The sequence below is a fragment of the Gouania willdenowi genome, chromosome 12 (assembly GCF_900634775.1).
Source record: "Gouania willdenowi chromosome 12, fGouWil2.1, whole genome shotgun sequence".
NCBI classification, from domain to species: Eukaryota; Metazoa; Chordata; class Actinopteri; order Blenniiformes; family Gobiesocidae; genus Gouania; species Gouania willdenowi.
In genome coordinates, this window is record NC_041055.1 from 5,985,132 (window position 1) to 6,004,055 (window position 18,924).

General features: G+C 38.3%; 2 protein-coding genes across 2 annotated transcripts; both read left to right on the forward strand.

Moving 5' to 3' along the window:
• The first annotated feature begins 1,521 nt into the window (after positions 1-1,521).
• On the forward strand, positions 1,522-9,357 carry LOC114473674 (astacin-like metalloprotease toxin 1). Its single transcript, XM_028463436.1, has 10 exons — positions 1,522-1,589; positions 1,661-1,693; positions 1,778-1,846; positions 4,874-4,923; positions 5,003-5,072; positions 5,615-5,729; positions 5,800-5,972; positions 8,279-8,360; positions 8,455-8,576; positions 9,158-9,357. Exons 1-10 carry the CDS (start codon positions 1,535-1,537, stop codon positions 9,355-9,357), a joined length of 969 nt encoding a protein of 322 aa, XP_028319237.1. The 5' UTR covers positions 1,522-1,534.
• A 4,160-nt stretch (positions 9,358-13,517) lies between these two features.
• LOC114473411 (alpha-2B adrenergic receptor) lies at positions 13,518-18,449 on the forward strand. The gene is made up of 2 exons (XM_028463007.1): positions 13,518-13,684; positions 16,428-18,449. Exon 2 carries the CDS (start codon positions 16,564-16,566, stop codon positions 17,962-17,964), a length of 1,401 nt encoding a protein of 466 aa, XP_028318808.1. The 5' UTR covers positions 13,518-13,684; positions 16,428-16,563; the 3' UTR covers positions 17,965-18,449.
• The last annotated feature ends 475 nt before the right edge of the window (positions 18,450-18,924 follow it).

Here is an 18,924-nt window from a genome sequence, read left to right on the forward strand (position 1 = left end):
AAAGGAAAAAAATAACAAAGGTGATTCTCTCATTTATTTGTGAGTCAAATATTACGACGGTTGTTGTACCGAATCATTGGCACATACCAGTATATGAATGGGGACCACCCTGCATTTACAGTAATTTCCAAATTTATGGGAACATAGTCGTGTGATATATCGTTTCAAAGGTAATTCAATGGAAATTAGGATTATGTCTCGCACAATTTGATTAGGGGTAAAAAAAAAAAAAAGGGTATAATATTCAGGCTTTTGTCAGAAAGTAGTTTTTTTTTTAGGTAATTTGGCAGAATGCTCATCTTATGGCTGGGTTTTACATTACATGGAATAAAATTGTGTTTTCATGCTAAATTGATTCTTTTTTTTGTTTTCATTTTAATCTACATTTAATTTATTTTATGTTTTTATCTATAGCGTCTAATCTGTGTTTTTTCCTCATTCTGTAGTTTCCAGACCCTCCCACTGACTGTGGAAATGTGTGTGTGCGCTATCAGTAGTTGTAAAGTGTATTTCCACAGGAGCTGGGGGTGGGGGCTGGGGGTCGGGGGGGCGAGTTGCTCTCTCACTTGAGTAAAAGTAAAAAAGTGCAAATGTAAAAATGTCCCTTAAATAATAAGGCTGAGTTTTTAAACCAGCAAATTCCATATCTTTTATTTTTTTAATTTTTTTTTAGGAACTTGTAGAAAACTGGTGCATGGAAACCAGTTGAATCTGTTACCTTGGAACATAAAATAAAAATAAAAATGTGTCAAGAAAAGAAAAAGTGCAAATGCTCAATACAACCCAGAGCAGCTTTGAATTTAACATTTTGAACCAAGTAAATCTTTAGCACTCATAGATAACATTTGTCAATAAAAAGTTTCAAGCTTCTCCTCCAGCTTCTCGGTTGTTGGTTTGTGTCTTTTTACGTCGTGACGTCATCTTTGGAGGTAAGTAACGTGTATAAAATGTAAGGAGTAGAAAGTACAGATAGTTGTTTAAAAAAGTAAGGAATAAAAGTAAAAAGAAATACTCAAGTAAAGTACAGATACCACAAAAAAAAGGCAGTGGCGTTCTGTACGGTTGCCATATCAATATACCGACATTATATCCGTACGCAGCGCCCCATTGGCCAGTTTTGGTCACGTGACAAAGACTAAACCAAACCCTAAATCTAAAAGATGTTGCGGTATATGGTTATAACCTAACCCTAACCCTAACACGCTACGTACGTGTACTTCGGTAAATGTACCAATAGCACCGGGATTGTCGTACTGCAACCGTACGAATAGACACTTAAAAAAAATAACCTACTTAAGCAAAGTAACAAAGTATTTGTACTTTGTTACTTGTCACCTCTGTTAATTTGTGCATAGATGAATTAGTTTTAATATGTATCCATTGTTTGATTTGTAAACTCTATGGTTCTGTTATTGTTGTTCATGTCACTATAAGTGGAACCTAGGCTCAACTCTGCAGCTCACAGCTGATTTCACTTAATGGGACTGATGACTGTGTGTGTGTGTGTGTGTGTGTGAGCTGTTCTCAGACAACCATGCTGCTGCTGCTGCTCCTCGTCCCACTCCTGCTGGACATTTTCCTCACAGACGGTGAGAAAAGACCACTTTCTGATGTTTTTAACTGAGGCTGATGTGCTGCTGCTGCTGTTGTTGTGTTTCAGTGAACTGTGGTGTGCTGCCTGAAGCCAAACGTGGTGAGTTTGGCTCTGATTAGATTCACACTCCTACATTCAGGACGTCTCCACTGAGCTCATCTCATGTGTTTTTTTTTATTTCAGCAGATTCTGAGGAAAGCTTCCTCACCGACGCAGTGCATGAACTGGAGTTAAACCCAGAGACTATAGAAGGTATGTCTGTGTCTGACTGATCCTCTAAACCAGGGGTTCTCAACCTTGGGGTCACGAGACACTGGGAGGGGGTCACCAGATGCCTTTCAAAAACCAGAGGTGAAAGTAACGGATTACAAGTACTCACGTTACTGTATTTGAGTTGCTTTTATGGCTACTTGTACTTTTTTTTGAGTATGTTTCCAAATCAGTCATTTTACTTGTTACTTGTGTACATTTTAAAATAGTGAAGTAATAAGTTACATTCCTACATCCAACCGTTAACGAGTGAATTATTATTATTTTCTGTTTTGAAATGATCAACCGACATTGTGAAACAACAAAAAACTGAAATGACCAGACAACAATTAAATGCATCACATCATAGCCGACCAATCAGATTACATGTAATGAGCCGTGCTGTTGATTTTCTCAGTTTTAAAATTCATATACTTAGCTATACAGTACTTAGAACCTGAAAACTCTATTTATTTTGAATTAAATTAATTGGTGTCATTTTGTTTTTAAAAAGAATTGTGGATTTTGACCTTTTATTTTATACTATATATTTTATCAGGAAAAAAAGTTATTGTGCAAGTGTATACATGACATGTTTACTGTATGCAAGGGAACCGTGGCAAGATTTATTACCAAAAATAAATGTTGGGGGTGAAATGGTAACTTTTATTTTGAGTACTATTTAATTGAGCTACTTTTTACTTGTACTTGAGTATTTGATGTATGACTTACTTTAACTTGCACTTAAGTACAAATTCAATCAAGTAAAAGTACTTATTAGTACTCTTTACACCTCTGTCTTTTTTTTGGTTTTTTGTTGCCATATTTCTGTTTTTTATGCATTTTTGTTTCATTTCTCCCGTTTCTGCCACTTCTCCATCAAATTTCAATTTCCCCTTTTTTTTCCCTTGCACTTTATCTGATCTGAGCTGTCATGGCAGTAAATTTCCTCACTGCGGGAATATGTTGAGCCATTATTGTCACTTTTAACCTCTTTCCACCATATTTCATGCTTTCTTTTTTTTCTTTTTTATTTTTTTTTACAAATTTAACCACATTCTTGATTGGTCATGCTCATTATTTGCCTGTTTTAACTAATTGTTCCAATATTGACACTTTGAACCCTTTTTCTGTCAGTTTTTGGTCACTTTTAACCCATTTTTTTTCTGATTACAACAAGGATTTACATCTTTAAGATGACTATATAGAGCAAATGATGATAAACTTCCTGGATAACAGTGGATATTATTCAGATCAATAAATAAATGTGGTTATCACAGATTCATAGAACAATGGACCATCATTTTCCTGACTTTATGGATGGACCCCAAACATCGCTCCCCTTTATTCCCCCTTATAGATGACCCTGTCTCCACATGACTGTTCTTCAATGTTCATGTCTGTGTTCAACCACCTTCAGGGACTGTGGGGGTCTTCGGTCTCTGGTACCTTTATTTTGGTGGTCTTGGGCTGAAAAGATTCTGAACCACTGGCCTAAACCAGAGGTTTTTAACCTCTGGCTCCAGAGCCACATGTTGCTCTTCAGCTCCTCTGCTAAGGCTCCTATCACAGATGAACAAAACACACGCACACATTTTGATTTTCAATCACTGTGTAAATAGGAAGTTTTTTTTTTTTACATGTGTAAGAACGCTACCGTAGATAATATTGTACTTTTTTATTTTCACTCCTGACTATTGTTTTTTATTATAAATGGTACGTGTGGTGTCATGTTTTCTGTCGTCAGTCAGGTGTAATGTTTGTCTTATTGTGCCATGTTGCTCAACTGTATGTTAAATGTTACTGTTCATCAACTGTATGTTGTATCAGTTCATCTGCCTAAAATTTAACTATTGTGCTAACTCCGGCATTGTTATGTTGACGCTGTTTGCTAACACATTTGATTAATATGCAATGTCTTAATTTAAATAAATGAAATATTTACTCGCATTTTTAGACAAATTTTAACAAAGCAATATAAATTAAGTCACAAAGTGATTGCTATACCTTTTTTCTCCTTTTTTTTTGGTTTGATGTTTTATATTGTAATAACTCTTAGGATACAAATGGCTTTATTTCGTCTTAGTGTACCTATTAACTTGGACGATCAAGCTACACATCAACCAAACAAGTGAAAGTGACTCCCTCAACTAAAATACGCAATTATACACATTTTTAATAATTTAGGAGACTTTTATTTTGAAATACACTTTATTCATATTTATTTCGTGATTTACTTATATTTATGATAATGGCTTGCGTCTTACCAGAATAACAGTGCATAGTGGCCCACATGAAGGCCAGTGCTGGTTTATTTGCCTGTTCTTGGCTGACACCTGGCATTGGGATGGCTTGGTTGTGGCCCAGTTCTGACAAACGGGCGTGGAGCACCTGTGTGCCATCATTTCATGTGGTATGTGGGCTGGATGAACGTGTCTGGTGTGGGTCGGATGTGGTCCAGAAAAATGTAGTAATATCTGGATAATAATGTGTCACCTGATGCATTAAGAGTGAAAAACTGAAGTTATGAAATAATCCAGGGCTGTGAATGTTTATTAGGGGGGTTCACATAATACATTTTGCGAGATCGCTTTTTGCCTTGTTCCAACTGACATTGTAAGGATCTGTTACCAAAAATGGAGTCAATCGCTGCACATTTAGGGGTGGCACACTTTTTCACAATGTTGACGTTTTTTGTATTTCCAGGAATAATATTTAACTTTCTTACTCATTTAGTATAAATAAAGGGAGAAACTATTAATGGCCATACTTACCTTTATATCGTTCAAGTTTCTGATATCTGTGAAAGTTACAAATTCTGAGTCCCTTTACGGACCTTATAGTGGCTCAATTTTTGGTACAGGTGTTATAAAAATCGGTTTTCAAAATGTTACCAGTTTGCATTTTGCTTTCTTCCTATTGATATATTTACCATTATATTGTGAACCACCCTAATGTTTATGTTCAGTTATTATTATTATTAATAATAATAATCTGTCTGCTGATGCTAATGTTGTCTCCCCTCTACAGAACTGCACTCGAAGGACCATCCAATACTGGAGGGAGACATAGTTTTATCTGTAAGTGAAACGCCTTTAGTTTCAACATCTGCGCCATTTCTTTGTTTCTTTTCACACGTTTGTTTTGTTTACTCTGCAGTCGGACAGAAACGCAATTGGCCGCTCGTGGCCGACGCTGGAAATCCCCTATGACATCCACACGGATTTATGTAAGAAAGTCTGAATATGACATGTTATTTATCATCCTCAATAATGTACATACTGTATTTCAATTACTCATGTTCAATTACGATTACAGTGACGAGTATTTTTTTCCGAATACAATTCAATTACAATAATTTTTTTAGAGAAAAAGTCAATTACGAGTACGTTCTGAATGAATAAAGTTTAATCACAATTACTGAGGCTTTAATAAATAAGCCCATAAAACATGACTTTCCCCCTGGTTAGGCTTCATAATTATTTTATTTTTTTGTCAGTATACCCCTCGATTTTAATTTTTATAGAATGCTAAAATGTGGTAAAGCGTGATATGAAACATATTTCAATAATCAATTACATATGTGTAGAATTGTAAGAGTTTTGCGTTAAATCATAATTGTCAATTTTTATAGAATTTTCATGGCAATTACAAATTCAATTATCTAAACTCAATTACAATTTGATTATAGATACAACAGCAACAGATTTATACAATTATGATTACGCCATAATTATCAATTACGCAATTACAATTGGTTTGTTTTTCCAGACAGTCGCACAGAACAAATGACTTCTGCCATGGCGATGATTTCTAAAGACACGTGTTTGTCCTTCCATAAGAGAACCATAGAGGACGACTACCTGCTCTTCCAGACCGGCAAAGGGTTTGTTCAGCAGCTTGTCCACGTGTTGTCTGCGTTCTGTAACGCGACATCGTTGTTTGACCTCCTGCAGTTGCGCGTCGTACGTTGGCTTCATCGGCGGCGAGCAGCCCGTGTTCATCGGATCGCGCTGCATTGTGGGAAACATCGTCCACGAGATTCTGCACGCTTTGGGTTTTCAACACGAGCACACGCGGCTGGACCGAGAGAACTACATCACCATCTTTGCTGAGAACATCATGTCGGGTAACGAGCAGTGGGAGCAGTTGCTGGTTTGATTTCTTGGGCTAACTGGTGTGCTTGTAACTGGTCGGTGAATTTGTCAATCAGTGGTTTGTTTGTGTTGTCCAAACACGGAAGAAATGACAAAACTACTGTAATGTATCTTTAGTAGGTTAATGGATAGTTGGGTTGGTTAAAGGGTTAACTGGTGTAACGATGGGGCTATTTTGTGAGTTTGATGGTTGGTTAGTTTAATGTAGGGTGAGCAGATTTTTAACACTGAAAACCGGGACAGTAATTTAACCAAAGACGATGACAGATTTTTTTTTTTTTAAAAAGTTATTTGCATATGATTTTATTTGTAATGAAAAAAAATGTCACATAAATTCCTCCTGAGACCCAAAAGTTTTGATATAATTTTTTTTTTTTTTACATACTGTGAGACTTAAGGATAAAGAAAACATTTTGCAACAAAAAAAATTCTCAAATATTTTTACTTTTGTATTTATCATCTGTCCTTTGTAGTGGACATCGGGTCTATTAATGCAAAACGTAATTATTAAATTAATAATAATGCATCAATTTTATATAGCGCTTTTTTTGGACACTCAAAGACGCGTTACAGAATTAAGGGATTATTCTTTCACTCCACACTTAGTGGAGGTAAACTACTATTGTAGCCACAGCTGGTGAGGTTGCCAAAGTGTTGAATGGATTTCTTACTGTACTTTGGCCGTCCTCCAAGTCTCTCCCCCGTCAGTCTGCACACACCCAACTTCCTCCTCCTCCCGGACATGCCGAGTGTCACAATCTCTCACAATTGCCACTGACTTCCACACATGCTCTGGTCGGGTGTGAGCTGCTGGGAACTTCAGCATCATCTCTCATAGCTCCATTTTCTGTCTCGTAAACTCCTTTCCTCTCCCTCTGAGCTCTTCTCACCACGGGTGATCTCTCATCCAAAGGTGCGCTGCTACCACCTACATGTCACCTATTATTTTGTTTTCTGACTCACAGGCTTACAGTATTTTGTATCTACCCCCCCCCCCCCCCCCCCCCCACCTCACACCCCATATCCACTGGGGTGACCAAAGTGAATGATTTGGGTCGGTTACTAACATGTTTTTAGTGGGGATCGTTAAAAAGGGTAATGATTCAAGGTTTGGGTTAGTTCATTGGTTGGATTGGGTGGGTAAGTTAAGGGTTCATTAGTGTAAGTCGAGCTGGGTCTCTAAAGGTGCATTCACACCGATTTAGTCCCGTACTCGGTCCGAATGGGCGGACATGTGATAATTTGAACACCTTCGTTTTACTCTGTTTGTGTTCATAGCGCAACTCCTTTTTTTGCTCCAAACATCTTCTGGTGCGGTTACATGCTTGAGGGCGCCATTACTGGAGTAGAGACTTCTATAGGCTAAAAACAGGAACCCAAAGAAGAGGCTCACATACGGGTCAAAGCAAGCGCCTAAATACTCAAACATACTTGGGCGGACTCCACGCACAACGCACGCCGCGTGGACTGTCTGCACTCCTCAGAGATGACATACTTGGGCGCTTAGTAGTTGTCATTAAAATCTTACATTTTCCAGAATTCTTAGCGCTTCTCTGCAGTCCTTGTACTTTTGGGACGTGTTTTAAAGGTGTCGGTACCTTTGTAGCTTGTGTGCCAGTCTATCCTCTAAGCTCGTCTAAATCTCTCCTGCTCTGTTTTACCAGGCGGGTAGAATGCAGGTCGGTGTTACATTTAATGCAGGTCAAGACAATGTCTATCGGTGTTTTGTGTGACACCAAGTACGCGGGCAACTCCGCGCCATTGTAAAATCTGAGCTTTGCAGTTAATTGGCCTGGCAGACATGTACGCTCGAGTATGTTTGAGCCTTAAGAGTGGCCAGAAACTTCTCATTTTTTATCCCCCACAACATTCAACAATGGAGCAGCAACATATTGCTTTGCCTTTGGTGGTTTTAAAGCCCTGTTTTGCGCTTTGGCCGACTCTCCTGAGTAGCCACAGTGCTGTGCGCTCTACGTCATTGGCAATTCTTCCTGTTTGGTCTGCTCTGAGAGTGGTTGTGTTCATGGCGCTCCTAATCGCTCTAGGCTTTGATTGGAAACTCTTTGAGACCAGCAGAAACAATTTCTCTAGAATTTGCCTGTTAGATCAACTCTAGATTTTGTTTGCGTGTTCACACTACCCAAACAGCGGACTATCTAAGTAAATCATTGGATCAACCTTGAAACAGGGGGGTTTGGTTGGTAACTATCCAAGCCTTGGATTTTTGACCCACGAGGATGGCTGCTGCATAAATAACAGAGTGATCGGTCTTTGACAGGGATGGAGAAAAACTTTAAAAAACATAATGGTGAGACTTTCAGTCTGCCGTACGACATTCAATCCATCCTCCACTACGGGAGGTAAGACGATCTCAACAAATGATGTCCAAAAATGTGTTTATACCTGCTGTGGAACGGTCGTTTGCGTTTATTTGTGTTTGTCCCTCTTTGTCAGGCAGTTTTTCTCTGCTAACGGCAAGCCCACCATCATCGCAAATGAATATGAGGGGCCAATGGGACAAAGAGCCAACTTGACTTGGACAGACATTGAGAAGGTTCGGAAGCTCTACAGGTGCGGTGAGTTGTGCTAACAGCAGCTAGCATGGTGCAGTAGCTCCTAAAATTAACCTCATCATCAAATCCTAAAAACAAATCTAGAAAAGGTGAGATATTGATCGACTTTTACTGGCAATGAGAATATTGTAAAAAAAAAAAAAAAAAGCATTTCTGAAACTCAAAAATGTCTTCTATACATCTTTTACGGCATATATACCACTATACAAGCCTGTGCAGCTACTGTTTCATATTCCTTCCAAACGTTGTTTGCATGGCATCTTTTCAGGTGATAAATAAAGGAAATTTGAAGACAATCTCTATATTGTAGACAATAAATGTGCTGTTGTCCTCTGAGACTGTGAAGAAATCCTGTACATCGTTATGGTTAGCTTAGCTTGTAGCATTGCTGGCCTAGCGGGGTCAAAGAGTAGAAAGGCGGAGCTATGCTATCAGGTGAACTTAGTGACTCAAGTAATCTTATGACTCAATAGAAAATGGTTAAGTTATCACACTGATACATATTGTGTATCCCTACTGATGATCTCATTTGATGACTCTGCTAGCATTAAAGCTAAAAACTGTTTCCCCCCCCCCCTCTTCAGATGCTTTCAAACCTCCACTTCATAAATTGATGAGCCTAGATGACTCCGAGGAGTCGAATGCTGCACATAACCAGACTTTTGACTCCACCAGTGGAAACCAAAGCATAGCTTCTCCATCAGCTTCACCCGCATTACCAGCCGTTACCCTGCAGACTCTAAACTCCACCAGCAGGGGGTGTGATGAGCTGGAGGCCTGCTGAGGATGCTGCGTTAACCGGATGACACTCGTATTGCAGCAGTGGTTCAGTGGACTTGAGTATGAAAACATATATATGGGTTATTATAATATAATGTTAGTTTGTAAACCCAACTGTACAAATATGTGAATAGAAACAAAGTAAATTAAATGTTGTCAAGTGAGTTTATTTTCACTGAAAAGATGTGGGAAACTGTGTCAACATAAATAATTTCAAATTTCACCTTTCAAACTTGAAATGTGGTCATTAATACCAATCTGCAGTACACATTTTTACTACAATGGCGCCATTGAGCAAAATTTCACACATGCCAATCATTGACAATAGCTGTTACCATTACCCTTGGAAATGCATAAATTGTAAAAAGCGCAATAAAAATTGGTAATGGAAACAACTGAATTTCAAAAAAACACTCAAATATAAAATAAAGTTTTTAACCCTTTCATGAGAAGGAATTTCAGACATTTCGATATTGAAATGTGTCGCAAAAGTGCTATGAAAACACTTTCCTTAAATACACATCACAGAACGTGACGTATCTGGTCACTTGACCACTTCTCGGAGACCGGGACATTTCTTACCATCGTACTTTAGAATTATTAGTGCCACATTGGACAACAAAGAAATACGCAGTGTTATAAGGAAGATTTGAGCGTCCGTCTTTCTGCAGCGAAGTCTCGCGGGATGAGATTTTAGTCTCCCAAAGCAACGTTCAATGGAAACGTGTTCAAAGTGCAATTATACTTTGTCGACATTTAGAAATATTGCTTTTATTTTGTGAAGATCTGTAATGGAAACCCAGCTAATGGTCACTCAAACTGAAACCATGAAACCTTAGTTCCTGACGGTCTGTAGTGGATTATTCCATGTGGTCTGAGCACTTAATCGTTTTCCCTGTTTTTGTTTTCATGGACTCAATTTAATATGTACCTCACCGGATTTTGAGGTTTCATTACATATGGACTTGTTTTTGATTATTCAAGTCAGTTTGCTCCTTTGTCTCTGCATTTGGCTCCCTGGTGGGTTACTACTGTTACTCTAACTCCGGTATGGGCCCCTTATCACAGTAGGACCACAAAAATGTGTGTTTTCTGAACTGAGGATCACATTATCAACATTCATGCCAACATTTAGAATAATGACCAATATGAGCATTAATACAGGGATAATACACAAAGGTCCATTTTTGGGTTTTGTCTTTTTCTGTTGATATTTTGTGCATTTTAGTTGTAGTTTTGTCGATAACACATAATAAAAGCTGACATTTTGATGTCATTATTGCATGACTCCTGTCATTAGCATGAATAAGGTGTTATCAAGGCTGTCATTAAGTGTCGTTCGTAACCCTAACCCTTTGTTACCTTAACCCTAACTCTAACCCCACTAGATCTCTCCACCTAACCCAAAAAATGCCAACATAGCTCCAAAGGTGTCACAATTTAACACTTAATGACAGCCTTCATGACACCTTGTTGATGCTAATGACAGATAATGACATCGCAATGTCAGCCTTATGTATAAAACTTCAAATAAAGTGTTGTATGAAGGTAGGTATGTTGCAAAATGTGAGAGCTTGTAGAATGTGATGTGAGCTTGTGTATTAAAAAATCCACACACGTGAAATAAATTTAATGTCAAAAATTATGGAAAACAATTTAGAGACTGATATTTAAACATAAAGTTACAGCTGCAAACTTCAATCCAACATTTATTCACGGTTTTTTTTTTTTTTTTTTTTTTTTTAAACTTGCGTAAATGATCATTTACAACCACAACTCTCCGGTTACAACTTCTCGAATCTACCGCTACAGATGCACAAACTACAATCTACAATCTGTATAATGTGTCGAAGCAACATGTATGTGAACTGTCTTATAAAGATTTTGTAAAATACATGAACCGCTTGGCCACTGCATCCGTTGTCTGCTCTTGATCCTCATCTCCACATAGTGTTTACCTAAATTTAAACAAGGAGAATCACTCTCAATTACTCTTTTTGTTCATAAATGACTAACAATCTGTAGAGGCAAATTTCAGCATCCTGCCTGTACAGTGAAGAAAAACGAGTATTTCGGTCGTATCACCGGCTGCTGCGCTAAAAAGACACAGCGCTCTGTCTCCAAATCCCTGCTTCTGATTGGTCAATCCCATACATGGGGGCGGGGGGAGGGGAGGGTCCATTACTACGAGTATCAATCAGTTTAGCTACAGATGTCTCGCAAAATGTGTTGCAAAACTCAAGCCGCACAGATTCACACGAGACAAGTAGTTTGTGCATCTGTAGCGGCAGATTGGAGAAGTTGGAACCGGTGAGTTGTGGTTGTAAATGATCATTTATGCAAGTAATTAAAAAAACATGTGAATAAATGTTGGTTTACAAGTTTGCAGCTTTAATTTTGTGTAAATATCAGTCTATACATTTTTTTTTCTCATTTGTGACATGAACTTTATTTCACGTGTGGATTTTTTATACACAAGCACATCACATTCTACAAGCTTTCACATTTTGCAACATATCTACCGTCGTATGTTGCCGTTTGTCTAAATTTGTTGTTTAGCGTGTTTAGAGTTATGTGTGTTTTTGGACTGTATATTTTGTCATTTGGGAGGTACTTGTTTTTTTTAGTTTTTAGAGATATTTGTATTTTTGTTTGTATGGTTTTCTAGTCATTTTTATTCATTTTGTAAGGAATTTCATTAATTTTTGTCCTTGTATTCCTTCCCATATCTGCTCTAACTAAAACACTACAATGCTCAGTGGATAGATTAGTAGTAGTAGCTACTGTTATTGAATAATTGCACATAATCTCTTCTGTGTCATTACTAACATCTCACAGGGACTAAATGGACGCCCCGTTGGTCTGTTTTTGGCCTACAGGTCGTGAGCCTGAATAAGAACGGTTGATGGATGAACACAATTATTTATTTGTTGTTGGTTTGATCACCAGTCTCTGTTTTTCTGTAACACCTGGAATCTGTTTAAGATGCACATAATGTGACAAAAGGCAGCAGAGCTCCCATTATTCCTCAACGCTTTCAGGTGTGATGAATCCAGATCTGCATAAATGATGGACGGTCAGAAAAACTCTGAGAAATCCCACACAGCCACAGGCAACGCATTCACCCACAGAGACTCAGCCAGTCCCACATGTGCATACATTTCCATGGCATTAAACATCCAGCGCTGCTTTCACTCATCGGATTTTTCCAAATGGATGTGTCGAGTCAAGCTTTAACAAAAAAAAAAGTCAAAATCAGGCAAAATTACAAGTAACTACTTCATAAAGATTCACTCCATTTGTTTTAGCAGAATTTACTCAAAGGTTTGAACTTAGCCATGTGTTGTTCAACTCATCATTGTTTGAAACTTTGTATTGAATGTTACACCCATAATAAAACTAGTTTTGTACCTAATTTGATGTAAATCAGATAACTGATGACCTGCGGGCCAAATGCCACCTAGGACAAATTTTAAACCAAACACATAAAAGTACGATTTGTCAAAAACACAACCAAAATCCTCAAAATGATTCCAAAAGGCACGAGACGATAATGAAAATATACAAAATGATAAGATAAATACACAAAATGCCTGAAAACACCCCTACTCACAATTACTCCAAAATACACCAAATAATGAGAAGTACACAATGTTTATACAATCACAACAAAAATACTCAAAATGACTTTAAAAAACATGACAATGAAAATACACAAAATAACAAAAATGAAGTTTTAATTTATAACAAATTTTAAAAAAAATCACTATGTGATACAGAAGAAAAGGAGACTTCAAAAGTAACAGAAATATAGAATAGGACAATATTATTTATTAATATTATTTTTCATGATCAAAAATTGTGATATCCACAATTTTTGGAGACTTGGTAACCGTTCATATTATATTTAAATTACATTTTTCATGTTTTATTGCAATAATAAAAACTTTCTGTGATAAATGATCAGAGTGGCCATTACACGATGTTCTGACATGAATCCTGATAATGTGGCCCTCGGGTTGGACAATCATTCTAATTTAGTGGATGAAAGACTGAATCCCTCCTTCTGTGGTCGGTGCGTAAAAAGGCGCGTCTCGCGTATCCGCGTCAGTTTGCGCCATGCAGCGACACCGTGCGTTCCCTGTGCGGATTTAACCCCTGGAGATCCTCTTCATCCATCAGAACTCCAGAGCGGACAGCACCTCCTCCTCTTCCTCTTCCTCCAGCTCTGTGTCTGCAGGACTCCGTCCGTCTGTTTGTGAGCTGGAGCTTTCACTTGTGGAGCTTTTAAACCCAAGTTGCGCAGCAAAGATGAAGATCTGCACAATCCGGTGAGTGAATTTAAACAATAAGGAGCAGAGGCTTTAAAATGAATGATCATAAGAAGAAAGAAAAGCTACACAAAAATACACAAAATCAAACTTTTATTAGTCCTCATAAATATGTTTTTACATTTATATTTAAACAAAGGAACTAATCATTTTTTTTTTTTACTTATTATTCCTCTGATTTCTGGCTTATTGGACTGTTAGCACTTTGATATGTGATATATTCCATTGTTATATTAATTACTTTATTAATTTATTCCTCTTCGAAATATTTATTATTGTATCATTTAAACATATGTTTGCGTGTTTTGGATTGTTGCATGATTAAAAGTCATGCATCTTCATACATGCATGCATTCATGTCTTTCAGTGCATGGACATTCTATATTTGCATGCCACACACCTCTGTCTTTGTGCGGTTTGCATGTTCTCCCTGTATGTATGTTAATGCACGAAGTCCACAAGTGCTTTACAGTTAGATAATAGGTTTTGATCCAAGTCCTTTTGTGTGAAGTTTGGTTGTCCCCCCCCCCCCCCCCCCCCCCCCCCAGTGCAAAAACATGTAACTCAATTTTATGAAAACAACTTCCCCGACACAAAAAGTGTTTTCTCAACCCTTATCTACAACAATGATGACATAACAAAGAGAATATGATGAATATGTAGGACTCATACAAAAATGCTAAGGTAATTACAGATCTAAAGTAGAAGAAAGTGCAAAAAGATCGGAGATAAAGACATTGTGTGTATTAGAAACTATAATGGCCAATATAATGAATATAAAGTGCAGTAAAGGAGTGAGTGGTAAGTGTATAGACGTGCAGGTGCAAAGTATTTACCAATGGAGTGTGAATGTATTTTCACATGCATGATAAATCAGCCTTTGGTGCAAGTCCACCTCTAAAAACCTCACCTCAGCAGCATCGCTGGGCTCGCTCTGTAGAAAAGAAGCCCATTTCATTAACATGTAACCCAATAAACACAAAGCAGAGACTTGTCTGCAGCAGTTTTACAGTCTGCATGTTACATCACAGGGAGGACTTATTATTGTGGGATGCTCTGATCTGGGTTCATACGGCCAATCGCTGATTATGATAATGGAGCATTAAATCATTCTTTATATTCAAGACAATATCAAATCTATAATTGTGTTTCTTTCTTTGACAGAAAACATGTTACTTCAAATCTAAATGAGCATACATACAAAAGAATCAAAGACACAGATCAAATTCAACATAAAAAGCAAAATTACTGCTTGGATATAGTATTACAACTTTTGGTTTTCATCGCGGTGGGGTCACAAAATCAACATGCATGTCAGCATTTAATGTTATGAGCAATCTGAGCATGAATACAGGGAAAAACAAAGGCTTTTTTTGTGTATGTTGTTTTGTGCATTTTTGGAGTCATTTTCTATATTTTCTTATATTATTGTAATTTGATTTTTTTGCTGTAGTTTTAGGGCATTTTGAAATCTGTCATTTTTGGTTTATTGTTGTAGTTTTGTGCATTTTTTATTTGTAATTTTGTGTATTTTTTGTTGTTTTGTAAGCATTTGTTTAACTTTTGTGTATTTTTCTGTCATTTTGTGTATTTTTGTTGGCATTTTGGAGTCATTTTGAATATTTTGTTTTGTCATTTTGTGTATTTTTCCCGTTATTTTGTGTACAGTGCTTGTTTTGGGGCTGCACAAAATTAGACCAAAGACCTCATGTGATACACGACATGTCTGCTTTTGAGCAGTTTAAAATCCACAGCTTGAGATGTTGCCAAGAACAACATGGAACAACCCTACGATAATATGTAATAGGGAGATGCAAAATAATCACATAAACTACAAACGCAGGTTTCAAAACTACATCAATTCATTTTAAAGTCTTATGCCATCTGGACTATTGCTCTACGGTGTGGTCATCTGCTGTCAGTGGTGAACTCAGGAAGCTCCAGGTTGTCCAGAACAGGGCAGCACGGTTAGTACTGGGTTGCCCACTAAGATCTAATGTGATCCATATGCATGCCTGCCTCTCATGGCTGACTGTTGCCAATAGGTTGTCTTTTAATACACTGTTCAAGTCAGTCATGAGCAGTAAATCTCCGGTTTCTATACATACACAAATAGTTTTTAGTAATATTGTTCATGAACACAACACTAGAGGTTCCAGTAATGGGCAGCTTGCTGTACCTTGCCCAAAAACCAATGCTTTAAAGAGATCTTTTATTTACAGGTCATTGTCACTTTGGAATAACCTGCCTCCAAGCCTCTGCTGCGTTGACAATAAATTTACTTTCAAAAAGAATCTAAAACTCCATTTGATACTGTGAGATGCTTTGTATTATTAGCTATGTTTTATCCTTGCAAATGTAATGTATTGTAATATGTATGATTTTGTGAGTGAGTAATGCCATTTTAATCAATTTTTTTTTTTTGCCATTTTAATCAAATTTTGTATTTGTTAATGGTTTCTGTTGCATGTTTTCTATTTGGACCCCAGGAAGACTGGCTGGTTGCCATGGCACTAGCTAATGGGGATCCCCTAATAAACTAATAAACTAAACTAATAAACAACCACAAAACCTTCATGGCCAAAACAGTTTAAAATCAAACCCCAAAAAACAACAAATGAAATATTAATCAGTTTTGAAAAAGTTACAAAATAACTTTAAAGATACAGAAAAAGAGGAAACATACACAATAATGGCAGATCTTAAGTAGAATAACATATTATAACCTATCTTTCTCTCTTAGGTCTTCCCCACCACATAAAGACTCAATGAACACACCCTGACAGAAACCAGAGCTGACCAGTTTCTTGATGGTCTACACTGGAGTGGTCGGTAAACAGTTTCTCACAGCGTAGATCTTCAGAGGATTTCGTTCCATCATGGCCGCTGCTCCCTGCCTGTCCGAACTGAGCCGACTCTCAAACCACAGAAACATCAGTCTCATCTCTGGTGCGCGACCCTGCAACAGAAACACCGTCCAAAACTCGCCATACACTTCGCAAGCCATGGCCGCCTTCGCCATTGCCATCACTTTCATGGTGATTGTCACCATCGTCGGAAATATCTTAGTCATCATCGCTGTGCTAACGTCCCGAACCCTGAAAGGTGCACAGAATCTGTTCCTTGTGTCGTTGGCGGCAGCGGATATATTGGTAGCCACGCTTATCATCCCATTCTCTTTGGCTAACGAGCTGCAGGGTTACTGGGCCTTTAGCTCCATCTGGTGTGAGATCTACCTGGCACTTGATGTGCTTTTCTGCACCTCCTCCATCGTACACCTCTGTGCGATCTCACTGGATCGCTACCTGTCCATTTCTCGACCTGTGTCGTACGCCGCCAAACGCACCCCAAACCGCATCAAAGCAGCCATTATCGTGGTGTGGCTGATTTCTGCAGTTGTCTCGTTCCCTCCTCTTCTTTCTTTAGATAAGCGCGAAGCAGGCGAGGAGGTGTGCGAGCTGAACAACGAGCGCTGGTACATCCTCTACTCCTCAATCGGCTCTTTCTTCGCCCCCTGCGTGATCATGATCCTCGTCTACATCCGAATCTACCAGATTGCCAAGCAGCACACGCGTGGTTCAGCGGGACAAAAACGTAAAGCGTCAGTAGGGGAAAGCATCAACGAGCTTGGCCTGAAATCATCCGAGCGGTTACAGCAAAACGGAGATCGGGAAAGTTTGAACAGCAGTCAACGAGCAAATGCCTTCAAGATGAGTTCCACTCCGTCATCACTCCATAAATTAGCCTCTATGCCAGGTTTTGATCCACCTGGTATTCACAATGATTGCCAGAAAGAGTCCAACAAAGAATTTGAAGCTCTTCCCGAAAGCAGGGAAGAAATGGTCCAACCTCCAGAGAGAGAAAATAAGCCACCAAATCAAGTATTCACAGTTCAAGAGCCAGATATGTCCCCCAGGTACAAAAACACTATGGTCACTTCCTCTGGTACCAAACTAGCACCTGAAGAGTCTATCAAGACTTTTGGGACACCCTTGTCGCGGCGCAAGGCCATGATGAACCGGGAAAAGAGGTTCACCTTTGTTTTGGCGGTGGTGATGGGAGTGTTTGTGGTCTGTTGGTTCCCTTTTTTTTTCTCATACTCCCTGATGGCAGTGTGTCCAACCACATGCAGCATTCCAAAGCCTTTGTTCAAGTTCTTCTTCTGGATTGGCTACTGCAACTCCTGCCTCAACCCAGTCATATACACTATCTTCAACAACGACTTCCGTAAGGCATTCAAGAGGATACTGTGCAGGGACACAAAGGGTACGTATTTCTAGAGACCCTTAGTAAATTTTTCAGAAAAGTGGTTTCACCTCTCATCTAAGAGATTCCACTGTTCTGAAAGGGACGAGTTGGGAGTCTCCTCTTCCCGAGACGAACAGGGACATCAAGAGTTATTCTCAAAAGTTCTGACAATGTTGGGAGACTTTAAGCAGCACGCAAAGTAGGGATGAAAGGTAATTAATTCAAAGCAGCGACCAAGAACTTTGTTCGTCTGGAGAGTAAAGCCAGTAAAAACAAAGACTATCTACAGGGAAGTTCTTCTATTGATGGATAATACAAAGGACTTTCCTGAACCTTTGAACACTTGACGTGTGGTAAAGATGACTGCACGCGTTGTTTCACATCTCAAACAAAACGCTTTCCATTTTCTAAAATTGACTATTTGGGAATCAGAAAGTCTGCTCTGAAAAAGAAGAGGAAGAGGGACAAACAAGAGTTTTTCTAATGATATTTGAAGACTTTAAGCAAGGCACAAAGCAGGGACCAAAATGTGTCTCATTCTAGAGAGTAAAACAAGTGGATAGAAAGACTTTTTACAGTTATATATTTCTTTCTGTAAAAAGCCAAAAAATCATTCCTAAACTTTTGACTAACCTTGTCTTGAAGTTGTTTCAAAATTCATCCAAGAGGATCTTCAGTGTTGAAACCAACGAGAGTGCAGTCATGGATCTAGTATACCATTAAGTCTATTAGGCTATTAAATAGGCTATTAGCCTAAAAATGTTTTTCAAGTATTGGTTGACACTGGGAGTGAATAGTTTATCTTCTCTTCTCTTGGGAAAAATGTTGGTGGTTTTGTCTGGATGAGCTACTGTGCCAAAGGGTATATCCTTTTCAAAAAGAAAACCAGAAGACAGAAAGATCAGTTTTACTAGTTTAAATACATACAGTAAGTAATATTGATTCATTTTCCTTTATACTTGTATTTACTGACTCAAGATAGTGGGCAAGTA

What these genes read in the sequence shown, in the direction of transcription:
- LOC114473674 (XM_028463436.1), top strand. Translation starts at nt 1,535, where the DNA reads ATGCTGCTGCTGCTGCTCCTCGTCCCACTCCTGCTGGACATTTTCCTC. An exon ending in TGACATCCACACGGATTTAT is followed by an intron (nt 5,073 to 5,614) that starts GTAAGAAAGTCT and finishes TTGTTTTTCCAG; the next exon opens with ACAGTCGCACAGAACAAATG. An exon ending in CTCTTCCAGACCGGCAAAGG is followed by an intron (nt 5,730 to 5,799) that starts GTTTGTTCAGCA and finishes GACCTCCTGCAG; the next exon opens with TTGCGCGTCGTACGTTGGCT.
- LOC114473411 (XM_028463007.1), top strand. Translation starts at nt 16,564, where the DNA reads ATGGCCGCTGCTCCCTGCCTGTCCGAACTGAGCCGACTCTCAAACCAC.